Source organism: Balearica regulorum, chromosome 6 (assembly GCF_011004875.1).
Source record: "Balearica regulorum gibbericeps isolate bBalReg1 chromosome 6, bBalReg1.pri, whole genome shotgun sequence".
In the NCBI taxonomy this organism is placed as follows: domain Eukaryota; kingdom Metazoa; phylum Chordata; class Aves; order Gruiformes; family Gruidae; genus Balearica; species Balearica regulorum.
Window position 1 is genome coordinate 28,131,644 of NC_046189.1, and position 23,597 is coordinate 28,155,240.

Here is a 23,597-nt window from a genome sequence, read left to right on the forward strand (position 1 = left end):
AACAAAGGAAAAAAAAAAAAAAAAAGAGACTTGGAAGGTATTTAAGGTATTGATAATGTTCCACATGTGGCAGCTTGTGAAGGAGAATTAACCATTACTAAACAGAGAAATGGACTTATACGTCAGGCAATAAGCTTTGCAAGAAAGAAACAACTTGTTTAAAAAGCATTCAGACTCTTCCCATATGTTACTGAAACCCAGAAAACACCAATGCATTTTAGCACTATTTAACTCATATTTACAGCTAAGTTCAGAGAAGACGAGGAGAACAGAAGCAGGACCAGATGAGACTTCAAGGTGAAACTTGCCTGCCACAGAATAGCTGTTTAATGGGACATGACCCTACACCCTTTCAGTGGTGGACCCTCATCTGGATCAGGGAGATTGCCACACCTTCTGTGACAGTTTAGGAACTTTCGGGATCAGAAGGGATTTTGAGTGAGCAGGAGGATACCTGAGATTTGCAAAAAATTGACTGCCTCTAGCAAGATTATGTTAAGGCCATATCTAGACCCAGCTAGTTCTTTATATGTATCTTGAGATGCACACTTTTGCTTCATCCACATGTCTAGAATTTCAACTATACCCATTTTCAGTCATGACAGACACAATCTTGTCCTACCTATCTGACATGGTCACGCAAACACCATCCCAGCTATGTGTTCTATCAACTTATTGTTCTGCCCTGCCACTGTCTACTCGCCTTCTGTTGCATCAAATGCAAACTATTTATCTTTGCTTTTCATGGCATATTTCCAACCTATCTACCTGTCATGACTCTGGCATTTGCCCTGTCAAAAACATCAAACTCCTCTGGCCATAGCCTTATATTTTTCAAGCAGGCACATTATTGCTTTCTCCCATGTCAGTCCTTCATGCCTGCAAGCATTCAATTTCTTCCTCTTTTTAATGTCTACCTTATGACTTTTTGCCTTCAAGAAAGCCTAGCAATAATTATGTACCTGGTAGACTGAAACTGCCACCTATGATGCTGAAGGAAGACTTTCTGGCACTCCATCACCCGTGCCAGCATGTTTTTTTGCCCTCAGAAACCTAACTGCAAACTCCGTGAGGCAAAGGTAGTCTGTATTGTTAGCTGTTCCTCAGAGCAGGATCCAGGGCGGTCCATGAACATTTGGAAGAAACCAGTAATATTGCTTATGTATCGACCACAAAATTGCAACAATTTACAGATGATGACAGTAAGTTAGGGATGATGTATCTTCAGATCTCAGTTCTTGAAATGGTAAGGTCTCCCAGTCTGAGCTGGTAAAGCATTAATCAACTCATTCTGGTTTGCAGATGGATGTCATACCATTCTTCCCAAAAGCATGGCAAGGAATGGGTCTTTTTATGTTGTTCAACCAGTGGCACCCACCTCTCACAAACACACCAAAGAGAGGCAAAAACCACACTGATGCAACTCAGGCAGAAAAAAAAATGCAGCTGACAATGAAACTATTCGCACTATGTTTGATTTGCAGCAGATTGCCAGTTAAATCTTTCCACTGTTGCTGCATGGTCTTGGGTCTGAAGGGCAGTTTAATAAAAGAAATAGCCTCTCCAAACTGGTACAAGTTCAATTTCAGGCCTGTCAGCCTCAGTGTTCTAGTAAAAATCAAAATCTGTTGAGATAATGTTTCAAACCTTAAGAAATTAGATGTTTTACTTTGATAGAACTACACCGAATTACATGATTGGAAGAGTTGCCTGTACATTGAGGATATTCTGGAGCTATGCTGTGATCAGATCGGTGGCTTTCATTTACCTGCTACAAGGTACTCCTGTACATCAACCACTATCAGCTGAAAGCGATAACATCTCTTGTTCTGCAGGTTTCTTATCAACAGTCTGCATTTGCCCACCAGCTTTGAAATGGTTTCATTGCACATTTCAAGCACACGAATGCATTTCTCCAGACTAATGTTGCTGTTTATCAGCATTGCTTGGCTTACAGGGCAGCTGGCTCTACAATCTAGCTGGAATCAAATTAGATGTTGATAATATGGTTGTAAATAAGCTGAGCAGCTGAATAGCTGTACATCACACGCATGTGCAGCTTGATCTGCTGGAAAGTCTTAACACAAGATCTTCCTGAGAAACTTTTCAGACTAGTTTTTACATCGGTGAACCTTACATAACTGCAGCCATGTATGTGCCTCAGAGCACAGACGCAAGTTCACAGAAGCAGGAGGCTTCACTACCTCCGAGCAAATGTCTATGGGGAAAACTAGTTGTGAACCAGTCCTCTGCAGCAATGAGATGGTCTCCTTTGCACACAGGCCACACTGAGCTGCCACAGACATAGTAAGCCTCAGGCCCTGAGCTAATATGACAGCACAGATGTAGCCTAGAGTTTAGCATCCCTAATCACCTTTGACGGTCAATAGCGACAGACCTCTTGCTTCCCCAAGGAGCCTCTCCCTTCTCACCAACTGATTTGGCCATCTAGATTTGTACCAAGCATCAGCTGATGTAAATAATCTGCTGTGGCCTCAATCACTGCATGTACTCTGGGCTGGGTTTGGAGGTTTTGAAGAGAGGTGATGCTTTTTGGAACAACAAAAACATTGGACAAAAAGTAAACCCTCTTTTCAAAACTATGAACTCAGCATTTTTTTTCCCATCCTTCATCTGGCTTGGCACAATTTCTGCAAACTCTTAGCTTCCTTTGTGCTTACAATGTAGAGTTCAGGTGACAAATCTATGAATAGACCTCTCAACAGCCTCTCCCATCAGCTGTAGACCCTACACCACAAACGATTTCACCATTAATTAGCAAACCATTAATGTCTCCAGAATTACAGTACACTTGCCAATATTCTCAGCTTCAAACCACTAAGTACCCTTTCTTCTCTTCTGCTTTTTAGCTTAGCAGGGAAAAAAATGCATCTCTCACCAATCTCATCCTATCTGCGGTCCGAGTGCTCATCAAACACCTGGAGTGGTTATAGTTGTATTCCTGGAATTGTTATTCTTACTCTTTTTTTCTCTATTTCCAGTGATAGAACAGGATGTTTACTTTCATTTTCTAACTGTTTTCCCTTTTAGTCAGCTGTATGAATAGGCTTTATTTTGGCTTCCCCTTTCTCTTTCCTATTAGAATTCCTAGCATGCTGTGCCTCTACTGTTTGATATTTTTTTATTTTAGACCTTTAAAACACCTTAATATTCCTTTTGCTGTGGATTTCAGTAGCTGAATGCTTCATGTTTCAAATACTGCATCCTTGCTAATAGCAGCAGCTCAAATAATAGTTCAGCAAAATTCCAAAATTATAAACTGTTGAAAACTGGAGTTTCGCAACATGAACTTTTGGATAATCTAAAACCAAAGCAGCCCATGGTGCCAAAATTGACATACAGCCTCAAACATAGATTAAAATCACCCAGCTCAGCCCAATTAAATTCAACTTAATGTCTACTGACCAACACATCTACCATGTGTATGTAACATAAATGAATTTAAAATTCTCCAAATCAATGTATAATGTGAGAAAAAATGTGGAAAATTAATTAAAATAATCTGGGTTTGTTTTCTCAAAAATAGTTGTCAGGAAACACGCATATTTGCAAATAGATTCCTGTGCATTCCCAGCCCAATTCTTGACCTGATGGAACCATACCACGACATGCTACATCCTATAATACAATATAACCTCTCAGAAAACTCCTCTGTAGTATATGTGCAGCTTGACAGACCAGCTGTAGTAGAAAACACTGTATGTGTGGGTTTACTTACAGTTATGACATGTAGCTCCCATGTAGCCTGTATCATTACAATCGCAGTAAAAGGTGGTCCAGGACTGAGAGCATTTTCCTCCATGTTCACAGTAGTTGGGTAAACATCTAATTGGAGACAGTTTTAAAAAAAATGCAATTACTTATAAACATTTCTTTAAAAATAATGTGCTGGAAAAATAATTATAAAACTGTCTCAACTCATTCAGACAAGAGTTTCCTAGGGATGAATCACTGTATAATACACAAAATACTTATTTCTCTGATCTGTGATATATTTCAAATACAAGCACTGAAGACAACAACATATAATGCATCCAGCAAGCAGGTAAAGATCACTCTCAATAAAAACATTTCACTTGTCCTCCACTTGTTAGCAATTAAAGCATCACAAACTTTCCAAGCACAGAGAAGTAACAGGTGAAAATGCTATTGAAATCTTGTTTCAAAGGAGAATCCTCTGTTCTCTGATTAAACAGGCATCATTGTTATCAAAATTAGGCTGAGTCACATTTGCAATAACACAAACAGCATGAAAATCTCAGAAGTGAGAGGAAAAATATGCTTCAATTATGAGTTCTGTACTCTTCTTTCCCTCATTTCAGTTGGTATGCCTCTAAAGTATCATTGCGAAGCAAATTATTAAAAGAAGAAAGAGGCACAACAGCATACAGCTTGGGAAGTGAACAGAAGCAAAAGCTGTAGGGGATAAATTCAATCTCCAGGACAAGAAGTGAATTGCTGATCTGAACCCGCACTGGTGTCAACACAGGCAATGCAATGGAGCCAGCCTAAATAGAAACAGAGATTGTTCCATCGCTTACCTTTTCTTTCCTTTTTTCCCCTCCTCCTTCCTGTATATTAGAGATTCTCTTTTACACCGTATGTTTGACTTTTGAAAAATGAGTAACTTGTTTATACCACTGATTCAATTGTGATGGGTGGGTGGATAGAAATCAGGCAACCAATTTATCTCTTACACACCAGCACTCCATTAGGGTTTGCTTTGCTGTAAATTGAGCTTCAAACCCCTTTTTATGGCCCAGATCTTTCAGTGGTGTTAGTGGTGAAGTCACTGATGCTACCTAGATTTGTACTAGCTGAAGACATGATTTTATTGCAGTTTATCTCATCCTTAGGAAAAGTTTTTGCATTTATGTGTGCATATTGCCTTGAACTGTGGCTTTCAGTCTTTTTCTACTAGAACCCTTAAAGTTAAATCACATTTCATGCGTGCAGGCAGAAAACCTGTATATCACTAACAGCCACTGTCTTCACCTGTCTCCCAAGCCCCAGCAGCCGAGCATTCATCAACTTACTTGAGTCCAAGGCTGTTTAGAGCTGCCAAATATTGACAACCCAAAGAAACATGTTTATGTGCACGGAGGCCTATCAAAATAACCTCTTGCCCTCAATATGCTGTATGCAAGTACGTACATATGTACATAAACTCGTAAAATGTGAGATTTGTTCTAGAACTCAGGCTTACTCGATCAGTATTTATAGCATCATACATAAAATTATAAAGATCATATAAAATATTAATATGAAAGACATTCATTTTTATTAATGCTTACTCTATTATAGTCATTATTTATTATTCAAATATTAGAGACATAAGGAATTCAAGAAGTATGTTATTTATATCTGTAACATCTGTTAAAACAATTATATATTGGTCTTATAAGAATTGTCGTTATGGCTTCTATTAATCATTGCGCTCAAATACAAAATGAGAAAAGAGAACAGGAAACGCATGCCTGGTTTTCCAGCTCACCCGGGAGCCTTTTTCAGTGCTGTAGAGAACACGTCATTTCCAAAACAAGAAAGAAACAAAGGGGATGGCCAAAACTGTTGGGCTTGCCCCATCCTTACAAGGCAGAAAGTCTGAGAAGGATTGAGATTTTGGCTTTTAATGGTATGCTGGGAAACCATCTAACAGAGCCCAACACCTGCTGGTACAGCGACAGCCCAGCCAGCCCCTCTGCCATTACATCTACTCTTGGCAGCGTGAAGAGAGATTTAGAGGCTTTGGCTCGATGCTGAAGAAAGCAAGAGCAGCCTACAGGATGGTACAAACAGGACTGGCTAGTGCATGACCTGCACCCAGCAATGTTCTGCAGGACCGTGTCAGCTCCCTCAGACCAGCAACTTCCCAACAGCTTCGTCCCAGAGGCTGCAGGAGAAGTACAGTGGTTCAACAGCACTATGGTGATACATATGAATTTTGCCTGTAAGAGCAGATTTGCTCATATTTGTGCTTTGGTCGTACCTGCCCTTGCCCTCAGCATATTGCCTTTACCTCTACCTGCTATGTGGTGATAAACACTCACTTATGTCACCTGTACAGTAGCAGTGGTTATATTCACATCACAGGGGTGCTAGCGACAAGAAACATCTGATGTTAATAAAGCTCTTTGGAGAGGTAAAAAGAACAGTACTGTGTTATTATCATAATTTACATTGTCAGTGTAATGGACAAATATGCTTTCTGCCTATTTTAAGCTACCTTTTATTAATTAACCCAATGCAGTAAAGCTAATTACTAGTCATTTGTGGTTTGCCAAAGGCCTGTATTCAGAGGCTTAGCCACATTTATTCCCTTAAACCAGTTTCCTTTTAAAGGCTTTACAGAGTTGAAGGTCACTTCTCATTTCTACTTGTCTTACAAATGCAGACACTTTCTATTTCCCCAACAATGCACAAAATGCAACTCAAACTAGCCATGTAAGCTTTTAATGATATTCATAAATTCAGAATTAAACCTTTTTTATTTCTTAGTCTATTTGCTTTAATTAGCACCAACCACATTGATCTTGTTTTTGGTCAGATAACTAACCCTTCTAAGAGCTTATGAAACAAATTTCTTTGCAACTCTAATAATTACCATAATCCCATTCTAGCTGAGCAGTTGTGTCTGCATTAGAAACAAAATTTATCCTAATTGTCAGAGAACTCAAAATTAAGAAATAGCTATGATTAAAATTAATCAAGGCATGGATAAATCATAGGTTGTTCCATTCGTTAACTGTCCTGGATGCTTACGCTGAAGGATTTAAATACATATGATTTAAAATATAAATTAATATTTGCATTCTAGTAGAATCAAGCCATTTTAGCAAGAAACACAGCAATATACAGAAGGCTTCATAGAGAAAAATTTGCAGCAAGCAGCCCCTGACCTATTTGCAATTGAAACGAAGAAACAGATCAACTTAATTTTTGTGAGCATCATATATGGGACACTTTGAAATTTAATGATTTGCCTAAGACAATTTGTGACAGACCACAGACTCTGATCTTCTGGATTCCAGATTAATTCATAGAATATATCACGATGAATGAATCTTATAAAAAAGTAAATGAAACAAATCAATTTCCCTTCCTTCAGCCAAGCTGGAAAACACACACCTTAGCGATCTAAGTGAGCAACATGCAGAGCCTGCACAAAAGCATTCACTGTCCTTAGATGAAACATTCACCTCCAAAACTGTATGTGTCCTTCCTTTGAATTGAAGGGACAAACTGCATACACATTAGAAGACAAAATTTGGCCCTTTGATAGGAATGATGAAGAAATAACAATGACAAAATTACTTGAGTGGGAAGGCTGAAGGAGTTCTACACATTTGATGTTACACTTGACTGGAAATAAACCCGGTGCTTTCAATAAGCACCTCTCAGATTTTGTTATAGTCAGCACAACGCATCCTGCCTGCACCACTTTCTATTCTTCCTAAATAAAGAAGGAAAAAAAGGAGAACAGAGAGAGGAAGAAAAAAGGAACACACCCACTCAATATTAAGGCTGTCAATATGCATCATTTTGAGACAACCAGTAAGTACCTCAAACTCAACAATGCCATAACGAGAACCCACATGAAAGTTAAAAGCTTTTCTATCAAGAAAATATTTGCCTAAATATTATCTCAAATTAATTTTATTTCAGAATCTTTTCCTATCTAAGAGCTGCAGCTATCTCATGTGTAATTAACATTATTAAAAGTATAACATTAACAGGGACGACTTCATATAGTAGGCATACATGCATGATGAAAATCGTGGTGTTACTGTAACAGCCTACATTTTGCTCCAGTAAAATGGTTTCTTTCCACTAAACCCAATAGTTTGAGGCCAATTGCAACAACACGGATTTTTGCCCTGCTCTACCAAGCCATAAATCTGTGAAATTCCTTGCCAAAGGCTATTTTGGGTACAAGAAATGGGTTCAAGGGGAGACCAGACAAGTGTTTGGAAGAAAAAGGGAAGAGAAATCCACCAACATTACTACGCAGACAAAGTGTAACAACTTCAAGGATTTACACCAAGATGAAAACAAACAAAGATCAGAGAGCATTAGAACAGAAAGTACCACACAAGCACATCTCATTCTTATTTTCCTCTGGATGTCCATTTGTTGCAAAATAGTGGGCTAGGTGTCCTTAACTAAAGGAGAAAAAAGAACTACCAGAACCAGAGGAAGGGAGAAATAGTGAGTAAAGACAACATTAAGACTCCCCAGTTGAATCATATTGTCTTTCTTTTTTCTTCGTATCAGGTATTGTCTACTAATACAGGCTGCAGCAGGGTTAACACTCTCCAGATCTTTGGCTTTCACCAGCACACATTCCCTCCTCACCACCACACCTCCCAACTTCTCTCTCCTCTTCCAGCTTTAGAAAACCAAACAACAACTTTTTAAAAAAAGTGTTGCAGCATACTTATTCTTTTTTAAGCCATCTACATTTTCTTCCCTAAATTTATTATGTAATGAGAAATCATGGAGTACAAAATGAACAAAATTAACATGAACAAATACAGTTTTTCTTTTCCATGCTGGAAGTCATTTACTCTATCACACTGAATAGATGCCACCCTGTTCCCCCTCCCCCCAAAAAACCCAAATATATCTAAAGGGAAAAAAAAAAAAAAACCCAAAAAAAAAAACAAACCACAAACCACATTTTGGTCATTTTAATACTTGTCACAAAGATAGGTTTTTCTTTCTTTTCTTTGCAAAGCTTGATAACTGAACTTTTAAAGTATACTATTATTCCCACTATCAGCCACCTTGGCTCTCAGAGTCTGTACTTGCATACCACTGCGACACCAACATTTAGAAGGTCTGAACATTGATGCCAACTGCCCTCAGGTGTGTGGCTGGGACAGAAGTGTGGGAGAAGGTTGTGCTGGGATTGGTGCAAGTGAAGGGGAAAAAACCTGTTACCTATGCCTTAGATAAAAGGCTTTTTTTTTTTTTAAGGATTGCTTTGTTGTTAGAACACCTACATTTTTAATAGAGGTAAATGTGCTGACAGTTTGGTTTGGCATCAGCAGAAAAGATTTTATATAAATAAATTTGAAAATGAAAAAGGGAAACAAATAAACCATCCTGTACAGACAGCTGTTCCATTTAGAATTCATCATTTTACAAAGCAAAAGCAGAAAAGCCATCTGCAAAAATCAAACAAACAAACAGGGACAGGATATTATATCCTACCCGCATCCCCGCAGTTGGCCTTTAACTGCAACTGGGGTTGCACCTGAATTTTGACTCTAAAGGAATAGCAATGGTGGTGAACTCTATTCAGGTGCCTCCAGAAACTCACTTCCACGCTCAAGGTGGATTCCAAAAGCCACTTAAGTAGCCCCCTACCAACCTTCAAACTGCCTTCTTTCTCCACAGGGGTCTCATTGAGGGGAAACCCCCTCCCCAGCACTAGTGGGAATTCCTCCACTCTGCATCAAAGACAAAAGCTAACGATCTGCAACTCCAGCATCTTTCCACATGTACAAGTCATTGCAGTTACAGGAAGGAGTTTGCTCTGCTCCAACCAGTTCTGTAGTTATCCCTCACAGCATTTACTAAACGCATTTTAAAGGACCAGATCAGCACTGCTCTTAGTTACTCTGTAGTGCCATCAGGTAAATGAGATTTGAATTCAGCACTCTTTTCACGCTTCATATGAAAACAAATAAATAAGCAAGCTTATCTGGAAAAGAACAAGACTAAATTAAAACACAATCTGTCTCCAATTCAGACGCGGTGATGTGAGTGTGGCGGGTGAAACTGAAGAACCTGTCTGTATTTTACTCTGAAATACAGTATTTCTACAGCCCCAGTGCACCCTTCATGGGCCTGAATCGCTGCTTTCTGCAGCTGGTCTTGCATGTCTGAAAAAGTCAGGGAAAGTAGAAAGCCATAAAAGTAAGGCAGGGCAGGCAAAACCAACTCATGGCATTGTCCAAATAATCTGAGCATTCCCTGTCTTTCATGTTAAAGAAACACGAAGGACAGAAAACTCCCCCTCTTCAGAGGTACCATCTGCCACTGTGACTGCCTATATTTGTACAAACATATTCCTGGGTTTTTATCTACCACCGACTGAGCTCATCGGAGAGTCAAAGCTCATCTACAAGTCCAAGAGCAGGGAATTCTTTGACATAGTTTTATTACACTTCATTGTCAGTCAGCCCTTAAGCTATCACAGAGAGAGAAGCTCTGTCATTACCCGCATTATCCAGCTAAGTTTAAACATTAGAATAGACATGAGAAGATGGGGGGGATGGTTTTCAGAACTGTGGAGATTTTAATTCCAACACTCGGGTTTTGGGTGTTTGTGGCTTTGGATTTTTTTTAAATCTTGCTCACTTTTTCTGCATCCTGCCCTTCCACCCTAAAACTTGGGTGGTATTGAGGGGGTTTCCAAGACTCGCACTTTAAAATGAGCTACCTGCAATGGTTTCATTACATTAGTCAGCATGTCTGATTTGTGACATAGGTGCGTACTTTTGGAAAGGACCCAAGGGGTTCTTGAACTCTCACAGAACATCAGGTATTCCTCTATTTCTAATACTATTTTTTCCACTGTATATTGATCTTTGAGGGATTAATTCATTAAGATACGTTTTTCACCTTTTCCTTCCCTGTCATGTAACATAGTTCGGATTTAAGATATTTTCCCCCTTCCATTTCCACATCATTGTTTCCAGTGTTTTGCTTTGGTTTTAGTACAGAGTAAGAAGAAAGGAAGAAAAAAAAAAAAAAAGGATAAATTCTGTAAGGACAAGTTGATGAAAGAGAAAGTGGCATTTCTAACAATATTGCAATTTTTCCTGCACAAACACAAAGCAACTTGCCAGTGTTTTACAAAGTATCAACACAAGCAGGAGAAAGGGAAACTTTGAAAAGCTGTCCACAGTTTCCTTAATTAAAATAGAAACTGAAAGGAGACACAAAGCTTCCATGTGCCCTGTGCTATTTGTAAACACGTCCACCGGAGCCTACATTTGAAACAGGCAAGAGAGACAAAAGGTGAAGGGGAAAATAATCATGCACAGGACTGAAGTGACCTTTTTAAGGTGACACAGAAATCAGAGGAACTAAACTTGGACCATCAGATCCTTACAACTAGCAAGAAAGCCTCTCCTATATGTAGCATTGAATGGAACAATTCTAGAAACAGATCCAGGTATTCTAGCATCTGAAGGTGTGCTTTGTTTTGGCTGATGACTGAGATATAGGTGAGCAATATTCAAATCTACTTTGGAATTTACCCAGAATCAGAAATCTTTTAAAAACAGACAGATGACATTCCCTCTTATGTCTTCAACTTGTCCCAGCTTTGATCACCATCCAAATTCAAGGAGTGTGATCTAAAAACATCTGACTCATTGCTATAAAATCAAGAAGGAAAAATGTAAGAGGATTTCCAACAAAGAGAAGATAATCAGGACTATCGAATAATTGTCATTTCTGTGCAGAAGACGCTAAATAAGAATACTAGAAAAATGAAAAAAATGGATGCCAAATTGTGGGTGGGTTTTTTCTTGTTTATTTTATTTTATTCTTTCTGCAATGCACTGCAGGTAGTTATGTGGGGGTGAATGCAATATTAAGTGTTTGCTTTTTCAATCCCAGCCTGGGACTGTAATAAATAAAATTAAAACTCACTGGGCATAATTAGCCAGGATATTTTCTCGTTTGCATGGCCAGCTTCGGGGGGGAGGGGGGGGGGGAATCATATACAGTTTGGCTTGTGCTGCAGGGCATACATTAAATCTTAGAGGAGATTTGGGAAATGCAAAAAGAGACTGTGCTTTCATCGGATTTATCCTAACACCCTTCACCTGCAATAGTAATTAATTTCCCAAAGGCCCATTTTGACAGTACAACACATGAAGTAATGTTGAGTTCAGTACTAAAAGAAAAGAAGGAAAAAGTCAAAAACTATTATTATTTCTTACAAGTTAAAATTGATAGTAAAATCTAATAGAATCTACAAAAGAAATAGGCATAAAGCAGGATTTTAAAAGGTCAGCTCTATTTAGCAAGAAAAAAGAACACTTTAAGCTAATTTATTTAGAAAATGTTATGAAGAATTTTCACCGATAAAATATGGGTTGGGATAAAAGGATAGGGACTAAGGACGCTATTTGTGCTCTGTAACTTGAGTAGTCCAGGGAAGCAAACTCATGAATCAACTCAGTATGCTTCTCCCTAATGAGGTAAGCTGTTAACGCCAATCCCGTCGCAGTGATTATTATGTATACCGCATGCTGCTCTCTCCATTTGTATTTGCTAGGAGAATTGGAATATGCAGATGAATCTTAGTTTAATAAGGATGGCAATATCCATGTGTGCTTGTGTCTGCCCGCTGATGCTACAGAGATGAAACACTGCCAGGATTCATAAGAAAATATCTGAGGTCAAGTTTGCATTCCTTATTGCAGATCTCTGGAATTCCCAGGATGTCCTGCAAGATGCGCCATCTGTCCATCTGCCAAGTGGATTCAACGTGAATCCCTTTTTTTTTTTCCTTCCCCCCTCCCCCAGGTCACTTAAGGGAACTGAAGTTCCCAGTGTTGTCCTTGACAAGTACTGTCAGTATTTGCTATAGCAAGGGCAGGGTGCCAGCCAAGTAAAAATAGGACAACCCAGTCAAAGCTTCATCAGCGCAAAATCAACACGAACTGCAGCAATCAGATTAAAGTACCCTAGCAGTTGTAGACAAGGAGAGCAATAGATGCATTTATCTATGCATTCATGCAAATCTGGCCTAAAGGAAAGCAGGCTCTGACTACTCTCATCGTTCATTTATGAATAATGACAGGTTCAATGCATAAATGGCCGCCTTAATCTCAAGACTACCTAGTCTCATATACTTAAGCACAAATGGCATATAGAATTTATAACAATATAACAGTGAGCATACACCATGCTTCTGCATCTGCCTTACCCTGCCTCTGTCCAGGTAAACTTTGCTACCAAAAAGTCAATGATTTCAAGCTATTCCAGCCCTGGCAGGAACATCAGAATCATATGACAGTTCAGGTTCCTTAAGAGAGTTTGCTCTGTCACTGGCCAACTTAAATACCACATCCTTTGTGATGGAGGTTGAGGAGTTCAAAAGCATTAATGTAACCCTCATTGTTAAGGATGTGTCTCAAGAGGATGTGACACATCTAAGGGTGTGCGCCTCAAAAGCCTGGGGGAAGCAACCAGGCCACATTTGTCTAGCACCATCTTGAGGGGCAAAGGCGACTATTTCCACGAGAGGTGTCAAGTCAGAGGAAAATGAGGCCAATTTTCCCCTTACTACAGCTGTTTGGCACAAGCTATCCCAGCTGCGCTGCCTCCTAAACACTTCTCTTTACAGAGTAGGGTAAACCACACCAGATCTTAACCCTTTGTGTACACATGGAATGCAAGAACTCCTGGAAATTGAATTTTCTTCTGTGTGACTAATGCTGCAAAGCAGTTTGTCCCACTGCATGCAAGAAGTGGATGAGACCAATCAACTCATGCCTTCAGGCTGCAGGCAACACCACAGCCCTTGCTGCTGTATTCCAAGGGGTCCATCTGCTGTAAGAGCAGACAGCCGTGCTCAGCCCAAAGGGAGCATCTGTGCCGTATGATGAAGAGCTGGAAATCCACAGTGATTCTGGACTGAGGTTTAATGATTTTCTGGCACATTTTCCTAATATCCATGGCAACTCTTGAGCTGCAATATCTCCTGAGCCCACATTCCTGCATCTATTCTCTGAACAGAATGCCAACCACAGCAACCAACCAACTCAGCTTCAGGACTGAAACTAGTATTTCTAGTCCCAAAATCTGGCATTCCAGCCAATTGCTGAATGGGAAATCCCAGAGCTCCTCAACAGTGTGGCCAAATTCTCAGCATCTGCATGTTTGTTTTCCTACCCATTTCATTTATTTTTAAATGAGAAGCTGCCTGAATTTCCCCCAGGCTGTGCCTTCCGTTGTTTGCCCACACACAGACAGACCCACACTCCCACTATTCTACTGCCACATAGGAAGAAAAAAAAAACACAAAAAACCAACAGTGCAGAAAGTATTAGTATGTAGGAAAATTCACAGTCAGATTCTACTGTATTTTGAGATTAGCGCAGCTATGACAAAATATATTTTGAACAGTGGAGGTACAAGGAGCTGCCCACAATGAAAAGGAAGTTTTTAAAACAATCAGGAACTTGGGTTTCCTAGTCCTAAGTTTATCATCTCCCTCCAGACTTCGCTTCAGATCAACAGTGCCTCTCCTCCAATTTCCTTACTCTGACAGTGTCACAGCAAAGATGCTGATGAAATAAGTTTAAGACCATCCCACTGAACACTTTGCCAGCTTCCAGCAATCAGTGGCTTACAGATTCATGTATGCCTTAGTGGCTTTTTCCTTTATAGTTGACCTCTACAGCATCTAACAACATCCAATTTGATGCTGTGTAAGATTTGAATTTGTGAGAAACAGCAAATTCTTTTTATTATTCACCTCCTTCATGCTGCTCCTCATCGCACAACACTGCCTAGCTCTCTCTTCTCCAGGCTGAAGAGTCCTAGCCAATTTAATCTCTCCTTGTAGAGAACAGTTTGTGGCACACAAAAGAACAGAATGTCAGTTTTGGAAACATCCATGAGGCCTGAATGACAGACTCTTCTAGTCAGAGCTGCACACAGCACCACCTCTGAGTGGCCCAGAGAGGACGTACTTCTTGGAAAGGGCTGGTCAGACCAAGGTTGGGGTCAGTGAATACATCCAACTGGATTTGCGTTTCATCTTTTAGCTATTGAAATAGAGGTTGTGAAGGGATCAACACACAGTTGTTAGCTTGATTTACTAAGGGGAAAGATGTTCTCATAGTTATTCAGTGCCTCAGTCCCCACCTCCTCCTAATAGCTTACAAACTTCTCACCCTCATTTTGACCACATTTGAAAGAGGGACAGACACCTCAACTCCAAGAAGTCACAGGATCTTGTGAAAATAGAGCACCAAGTAGAAGGGAATCAAGTTACTGTTCATCAAAGAAAAATACACAGCCTGAGCTGAACCATCATTCTACACATCACAGAATCTGCAAAGAAGAAATCCCAAGAAAAAACAGGGCAACAAATTCTGCAATCACAGAGCTTCATCTGGCAGTTGTAAAAATGAATCGTGCGTTTCTAGGAGCAAAAAAAAAAAAACAAATCAGGGAATTGACAAATGAGTAGAAAGTGTTGCTACTTCTCCCACATTCCCTTACACTCCAAACTTAACAGATACATCTCAGGTTAAAAAAAAAAAAAGTCACCAAACTATACCTGTAGGCTACATGGTCCCTACTGCCTTAGAATGTCTGAGAGATATCTCTACCAAATGAATTTTTTCACAGGTGTGACAAATCCTGAGCTGAATTCCTGAAAGATATTTCCCATATTTTTTGTTTGTTTGTTTTCTTAAGCAGTGTTATTGTTCTTGACATTTCAGAACCCCTAAAGCAAGAACAAGACACAGCTATTCCAGCTGGAGGAGAAGCCTGAGCAAATGCAATAGAATTGCACAGAGCTGGAGGGAACTCAGAAGATCACTTAGTCCATGCTCACACCCCAAGGCAGGATCACCCGTACTCATGTTTGTTATTTCTCACAGACTCATCTAACCTATTTGTAAAGCCTTCCAGTGACAGAGACTTGACAGTTTCCTCAGGCAGTCTATGCCATGGCTGCTCTCCTACACATCCTGGTCAGAAAAGATGATTATTCCCTTCTGCGCTGCAGCAGCCTTTTAGCACCTGAAGACCATTATGCTGCCTCCCCTCAGCAATCTCTTCTGGTTGGAAAAAAAAAAAAAAAAATCAATCTTTCTTTGCAGGGGATGTTTTCTAGACCTTTTATTTCTCTTTTCATATAGACAGGGCCATTCAAGAAACAGTTTGGTCTCTGAATATGTATATAGAGAATAGAAATTTAGAAGCATGACTGCTAACGAACCTAGGACAGCTAAACACCAAGTGGCAACCCTGGCTAGCTAGTGTTTACTTCACAGGGTTTGCTCATCCTCCTGCTGCTCCTCACTCAGACACATTTGCCCACTTGTTTTGCTCACTAGCTCTGTTTTGTATTTCAAGATTTGTAGAGCTGTCAGTTACCCCAAATTTCAAAATGAAGGCTGCTGTAGATACTAAGAGCTTGGTATTTTGGTATCAATGCTATGGCTCAGGGGTCCTGCTTAGGTCAGGGGAATGGCAGCAAGCATGTTTTCCTTCTAAGCCAACAAGAGGAAACACTGCATGAAGAAAATAGCAACTGATCTGAGTTTATGGCCCATCACAGCTCTGAATAAACCTCAGGTTAGAGAATCATTATTAGCATTAGAGAAACCAATACTTTTGTTACCGCTGTCCTGAAGAAACAGGTTAGGGTTTGTCAGTTTAAGAAGGCACAAGAAGACTCAACCCTCTGTTCTGCCACATGCACATGCTAGCTGGGGAAGGGAAGCACTGGCACCCCTGAGGACAGCAGCCTCGTGCCTTTCATCAACGTTAAAAGACTGAAGGAAGAGCTCTGTGCCAGCCACACCGCCCAGCTGGCCACTGCACTAGATGCGCCTGTGACTTCTTACCCCTCTGAGTGAGAAGTTTCTGTAACTACATACCTAACCCGTTTCCAGGAGGCTATTTGACAGGTTCAAGAAGTCTTTGCAAACACTGTAAAATACTGAGGCGTGAAATGCATAAGTGAAGACACCATTAGGAAAGAGACGTCCTGTTGTGGGGTTTTTTGTTTGTTTGTTTCTCTAACCCAGAAGTACTTAGGAAAGTCTTTCCAGCTTGTATCTGTAAAGACCCTAACATGATACCTGCAGGTGAAGGATGGGGAGCCTGGCCGTATACTTAAAGCTAGAAACTTAGTGGAGGCTCAAGAAAAGGGAGTGAATACCTTCTGACTTAAGGCATCTATGAGAAGCAAATGATTTTTTTATGCTGCTGCCACCTCCACATCCTTTGACACTGATTAAGGGCCAAAACCAGAAAGTATTATTCTGTTCTCATTAGACTTTCTTCCTGCTCAGGTTTTTCCCTGGAAGCTTTTAGGTTTAACACATCACTCCCAGAACATGCCTCCCTTCCCAAAAAACACAGTGCAAAACACCAGGAGTAAGGGCTGTATGGTCTCTGTAGCCGTGAACTTAATCTATATCACTCTGAACTGAAAATAAATTCAAAGACAGTCTGCATTTATTTGTTTGGGCCTATGCCAGATGGCTTTCAGTCAGAGAAGATCAACGTAGTAGATGTACTACTGCTGTAGTATAGACTGTATAGATACTCAAAGATATCTCTTTCCCTCCCCAACAAAAAAGTCTCTGAATTCAAGGACTTCATGACACCTTCACTTCCAGACATCTCTGCCTTGTTACTCTCTGCTCTGTACCATGCCACAGAGGGGAAATGCCAGCATGATATAAGAAACTGTATTTTGTGACTTATTCATTCAGTGTAAAGCAAACAACCCCTGATGTGTACCTGCACGCCTAACCAAGCAGAAATCCTGAAAAGGCAACAACAAAGAGGGATAAATTAAATCCAATTCCTTTTAAATATAGAGCAGACCTCTGTGGCTTAGCAGTACATTGTCTCAGTTTTTCTTTACCTCTCATTGGAACGGGGATAAATGCATTGCAGGCTGCTATGACCTCTAACACTTCATAACAGCACCAGCATAAACACCACACTTTGCAACATCCTCACAAAAGACTGAGCAATCTGTGTATTTGGACAACCACAGCAAATATACCTACTACGAACAAAAGAAAAAATAGTTAGCTGGATTAACAGCAGGTAGGCAGTGGGGATAATGTCAAGAGTCCTACACACAAATTGCTACAAGAAAAATTGCTTCTTCCTACAGATTCTACTTCCTTGTTCCACAAGGCATTGGGAACAGTTTGCAGGAACACCTCTGTCTTGAAGGAGGTGAAGAAGGGACTACAGCGCTACTTTCCAGGGCTTGTGGAGCAGATACAGCTCTGATGTAAATAGATTGGGGATGCCTCTCCTTGCACAGGATGTATCACCTAAGGACAATGTGTAGGTACCGTACAAGGGTATGGCAAATCAGAGACAACTTGATATACAGCAGTAGCAACACTAGTGGTGCTGGCGCTGCAGCTGAGGGCTAGAAACAAGCAGTCTCTTAACAGGAGATGGTGCTAACTAGCCTTCTTCCGTCATCGGGACAGTCCATATTGCTGTGTTCAACTCCAAACTGTACAGCATCTTAACTTCCTACTGAAAACACAGAAGACATGAGTTTTCTGTGTGTTATCCGCTAACCTCAGCTCTTGCAGATACATCCTGAACTGTCCACTCAGCCAGGACCAGGGCAGCTACTGAGTGGCCTCATTCACAGGATCTCTGAGACTGCAAGGAGCCTCAGGAGGTCTCCAGCAAAAGCCCCCTGCTCAAAGCAGGGTCAGTAACAGGATCAAGCTCATTTGTGTCTCCAAAAGCATCTTCACTTGGCACTGTCTCCCAATCACCAAATGTGAAAGCAAGTTTCTGAATATTTCTATGAACATACCTATTTTTTGTGCATACAACTCTGATAGCTCAGCTAGTGATAGGGCATCATAGGTTTAAGCTGAAGGAGGGTCTATTTAGATTAAATGTTAGAAAGAAATTCTTTACCATTAGAGTGGTGAGGCACTGGAACAGGTTGCCCAGAGAGGTTGTGGATACCCCATCCCTGGAAGTGTTTAAGACCAGGTTGGATGGGGCTTTGGGCAACCTGGTCTAGTGGAGGGTGTCCTTGCCTGCAGCAGGGGAGTTGGAACTAGATGATCTTTCAGGTTCCTTCCAACCCAAACCATTCTATGATTTATTTCCTGAGAAATAGTTACTGAAGGATGGAAATAACAAATACAAGGAGACAGAAGGCATTCAACACCAAGTTCACTTGAGTACACATATAGTTCAAATACTAGATATGAGAGAGGATGATGAGATATTAAGGCATAGTACCTCAGATGGCTCCCTTTAAATTAATGAAGGCTCATCACTTTATGCAGGGAATCCTGCACACTGTGTGTGTGTGGGGGGGGGGGGGGTATAATATGCTTACACAATTAAATTTTCTCTCAAAAACATACTGCCAGCATCAATAGTATGCCAGTTTACCATCTTTCAAAACAAAGTCATTAATTCTATTTTTAAGAGCACGCACAAGTTGCAGTGAGCTGCGTAACCACTGCTTTCAGAGCCTGGGTCTGAATGAGCTTGGCCTACAAGCCTGTAACAAATAAACTGCTTTCTGAATAGAAGCATATTTCTCAAAAGAGGGTTTTTTTGCTTAGATAACTAAGAGAAATGCCCCGTTTACATGTTAATTAAGCTACACAATTCCCACATGCATTAAAATTACAAAAATACGTGCTTTACAACGCACACAGCAATAAATCTTATAATTAAGAAAGGGGAGATCACACTTCTTAGAGAAGATGCTTTTACAGAGTTTTACCACTCCTTATATAGAGAGAATGAGCAGCTGGACATTGCCTGGAGCCAGACCCCAACTTTCCTGTACACCAGAGCTGCTGCAATACAGAACACCAGCTGAACTACAGTGACTAGTTGAATTACAGTGACTGGAAGTGTCAGACATTTTGTGCAATGAACTAGTTTGAACAAGATTTGAAAACTTTTTTTTTTTTTAAATTTTTTTAAAACATATTTTGGTACACCACACAGACTAGACAGCAATATAGTCTTTAGATTTGAATTCAAATCTCCTGTTCTCCCAAACCTTTCCAACTATAGTTTGTTGTGACCAATTATGCCATAATATAGGCTTGTAGAACCTAAAATTTTCAAAACTGGTCAGGAGGAACACACTCCACAAATACCTTCTTGTTCAGTCTTTCCCCAGCTCATCCACTAGCTTAGGATCAATTGCGTTGGCAAAATAACACAAAGCGTTTGCTTGTCTGTATTTTCCTTATTAATTTTCTTTGAATTTCAACCCTCTTTCCAACTGTCCCTTGCTGCTATGTCCACTCTTGACTTCAGCACTGCACCAGCAGTACTTCAGCCCGTGAACATTCGAACAACTTTTGTAACTTCCTGCAATCAATTATGTAAATTTAACTTCTCTCAAGATTATGTCCCAGATATGTAAAATGTGTAAAAAATAAAATCCCTCCTTCTTCCCTGCAAAACATGATCAGCAGAGTTATTGGAGTTGCCAGGCAGGGAGAAGGTGCTGGGTGTTTCACCACTGAAGGAGAGAGCTGTGATCTCCATGGCACCAGGAAGGCTCACACCCTTCCATCATGAGGGGCATTTCTGCACCTCAGCCCAACACTTTCCCACATGGCAGGCTTCTCTCTTCCCCTGCTGGGCACCTCCACTGATACACCAAATCCAGCCATAAAAGAATCACTTTTGCTGATTGTAAATAAAATCTTTTTTTTTTTTTTTTTTAATACATCTTGGTTTTACGATTATATCTACTATATGATCTAGATGGATCATATCTACTATAGGATCTTAACTACTACAGATCATATCTACTATAGATCTACCTAGATCACACAGCACATACACATAAATTTAATGCTGTCCAGAGAACTGCATTGGAAGAGAGTGCTTTAATCTTCACTAGATTACATATACCTTTTGTTTACACATGTGACATATTCAAGACAAAGATTATGTAAAGTGCCACCATTTTATTATGTTTAGATCATTGTCCTAAAAAAAAAATATATAGTATGATCACGGACTGATGCATATCATCCTTAGGATACTGAAGATGAGGAAGACAATTGCAGTAGTACCACAGGTTTACATTGTAGCCTAGACTTGGTAACAAGAAAGGCACTGGAGAGGTCCCACAGCACCTCTGCATCATAACAGAAGAGTTCTCTTCTGTTTCAATATATAAATATACAAGTTGCCTTTGAATGAGCCACTCAATCTTAAAAAAAATCTGATTTTTCAAGAAAACACCAAAACATTTGCTTTTAATTCTCAGGAAAGTTTACATTTTACTTCCTTTTGTTAAACCAGCTGCATTTTATCAACTCTCTCTACCATTTCAGGCACACCAAGCATGACATTCATATCCCCCTGAATGCAGTCACCATTAAACATGGAAACACGTTTGATCACCAAAGTCAGTATTTTCTCTGCACAAGTTAACATGAACATACAAAGATGGGCACAAGATCTCACACAACTGAGGTTTTGCCCATTTTTCAAAAGATTGCATCTCCAGCAGGCTGATCGCTCCTACAGTAATCAATAATGGAGACTGGCCTTCAGCTCTACCTCTTTAAGTAACATGCCTGAAAAAAATTACATTAAATGCTTAAGTTCCCAATGCATTTCCAAAATATCCTTACTACTCCCTTAACTATCTGAAGCACATTAAATTTCCAACAGTTCCATCTCCATTTTTCAGAACTTAGCTAGATTTAAAAAAAAAAAAAAAAAATCAGACATACCATTCCATGCAATAACTTCAAAGTACACATTTGCAGAAGTAATTCAGAAATACTTAGATGCTAAAAATCCATAGAAAGCAAAGGAGAAATTATGAAACATTTTTAAAAAAATTGGTTGCTTATTTCCTCTCTACTGTTTATGAGGAAATCTGGGTTTCCTGTCAGGTTGCAGCTTACGAGGGATTCAGATCAGTATTTAAACTGAAATGTGTCTCTGGTAGATACAGACATTTCATCATTATATTGTCCTACTGAATGAGCAGTATGTCGCATGAGGTGTACCATATCTTCATGATATACGTGCTGTAATGGCTAACAAGAAAAATTGTAAATGATCTACTTAAGCAAAACCAGCTAATATATTAAGGGGGTGACATGTTCTGATGAATCAAATAATTTTTCCTTCTCTTTCATTTCCCTCTAAAACTTCAAAGCAATCAAATGTTGTTTATGCATAAAATTTAATCCTTTCACCAATCTGTAGTTTGATTGAATTTGCATACTCTATTTCCTACAAGTCAATGTGAAGAGAGCCTCATGTAATTGAAACCATTTCCCCTCTAGTCCTCCTATCTTTACTGTAATATTTTCTATTAGTAGCTCTATTATGCCTAATATCTGTAATGTTGGCAGATTAGAATTTTCACTTAATGCAACCTGTATTTATAAACCACTAGGATGAAAAAAAAGAACAAATACAACAAAGAGGAAACAATAATTACCTGTCTTTGATGTCACACAGATCAATGTGTAAATCACTAAAATTCCCCAGGGAGCCTTGCTGAACTAAAATGAGGTCCTTGGGCTGGTTATCAATAAAGATGAGCCTCATACAGCCTTGAAAGGCAGTAATGGGATTTAAACATTGGGAATCGGTGAAATTGTCAGGGCACCCTGTGGGAAAAAGAGAAGAGGCAGAGAAGAATATTGGAATGTTCATCTGTTTCTGCTGGGATTTCCTGATGCAAGAAATCAGAGCCTGATTATTCCAAGTGTTTTCATTCCTTATGCTACACAATCTTCTGTGTTATAAATCCTTCAGTAAGAAAAAAAAAAATAAAGAGGAAGAAAAGAGAGATCAGCTACTGGAAATATCAGAGTATGAGGTTTTCATGTGCACTAAGCAAAATCAAACTGTGGGTTTTTTTCATCTTCTTTAAACTCCACAGCTGATAGCAACTGACTCCCATAAAAACAGTTGTGCAAACTGTAAAATCATTATGGGTTAAATTCTGCTGCTGAGGCAATGCACAGAGTAAAAGGATGAAATCCCGTGGATAGCAAGCAAGAACACCATTTGTATCTGAGCTTCCAAGACCCTTCAATCTTCCCACAAGTGCTGTATGCACTGCAGCTCAATAGAGGGTCTAAAATCAGATATTAAAACATTTGCTTTTATCTCTAAACGGAATGCACCTGGGGAGAACTAAATGGTGAACACCTGAGGATCTGCATCTGTCTGAAACAACGTACCTCCAAAATAGTAGCTGTTCCCAGAGTAGATCCTTGACACAGTGGTTGCATGGCTAGCAGTGGCAGCGTTGTTATCCAGTGTCAAGGTGATGCGCTGTCTTCTGGCATTGATGTTAACGGAATGCCAAAGCCCATCATGGAGATTAGTGCCTGGCAAAAGACAAGTACAAAGAGTGAAAAAAGAGGTGCAGGAGACAACTGCATTCTTCAACCCTCATTTTACTTCCAACTCGTGACCACAAATGTGCAGCTGACCGCAAAAAAGGGAGAACTGCCAGCTGAACTCATTACCTCTGGAAACAAACTGGCATAGAAGAAAAGGCCCCAGAAAGGGAAAGCTTTGGCGACCATTTAAGTAGGTCATCTCACATTTTAACATAACCTACTTCTGGTACTGCAGGCACTCATCAAGCTAGCCAGGCCCTTCACCTTTCTGGTAGCATGTTATTACCATTTTGTGGGTATTTATATCTATCTTCAGTCTGTTGGGAAATGCTTATAGCTCACAGGGGTGTGAAGAGAAGACCTCTGTTGAGCTTCTGGTACAAACACATGCTTGAGATTGCAGAAGATTAGATTCAATGAGATGGTCATACCCTG

At 39.9% G+C, this 23,597-nt stretch overlaps 1 protein-coding gene across 2 annotated transcripts in view; it reads right to left on the reverse strand.

The window, feature by feature from the left end:
• CNTNAP5 (contactin associated protein family member 5) overlaps positions 1 to 23,597 on the reverse strand; it is a 294,719-nt gene that overhangs the window by 108,989 nt on the left and 162,133 nt on the right. For both annotated transcript variants that reach the window (XM_075756999.1, XM_075757000.1), the window contains exons 9-11: positions 22,998 to 23,147; positions 22,247 to 22,418; positions 3,740 to 3,846 (exon numbers count right to left, since the gene is read on the reverse strand). In XM_075756999.1, the coding sequence (XP_075613114.1) occupies positions 3,740 to 3,846; positions 22,247 to 22,418; positions 22,998 to 23,147 (429 nt within the window). The remainder of the gene's footprint in view (positions 1 to 3,739; positions 3,847 to 22,246; positions 22,419 to 22,997; positions 23,148 to 23,597) is intronic.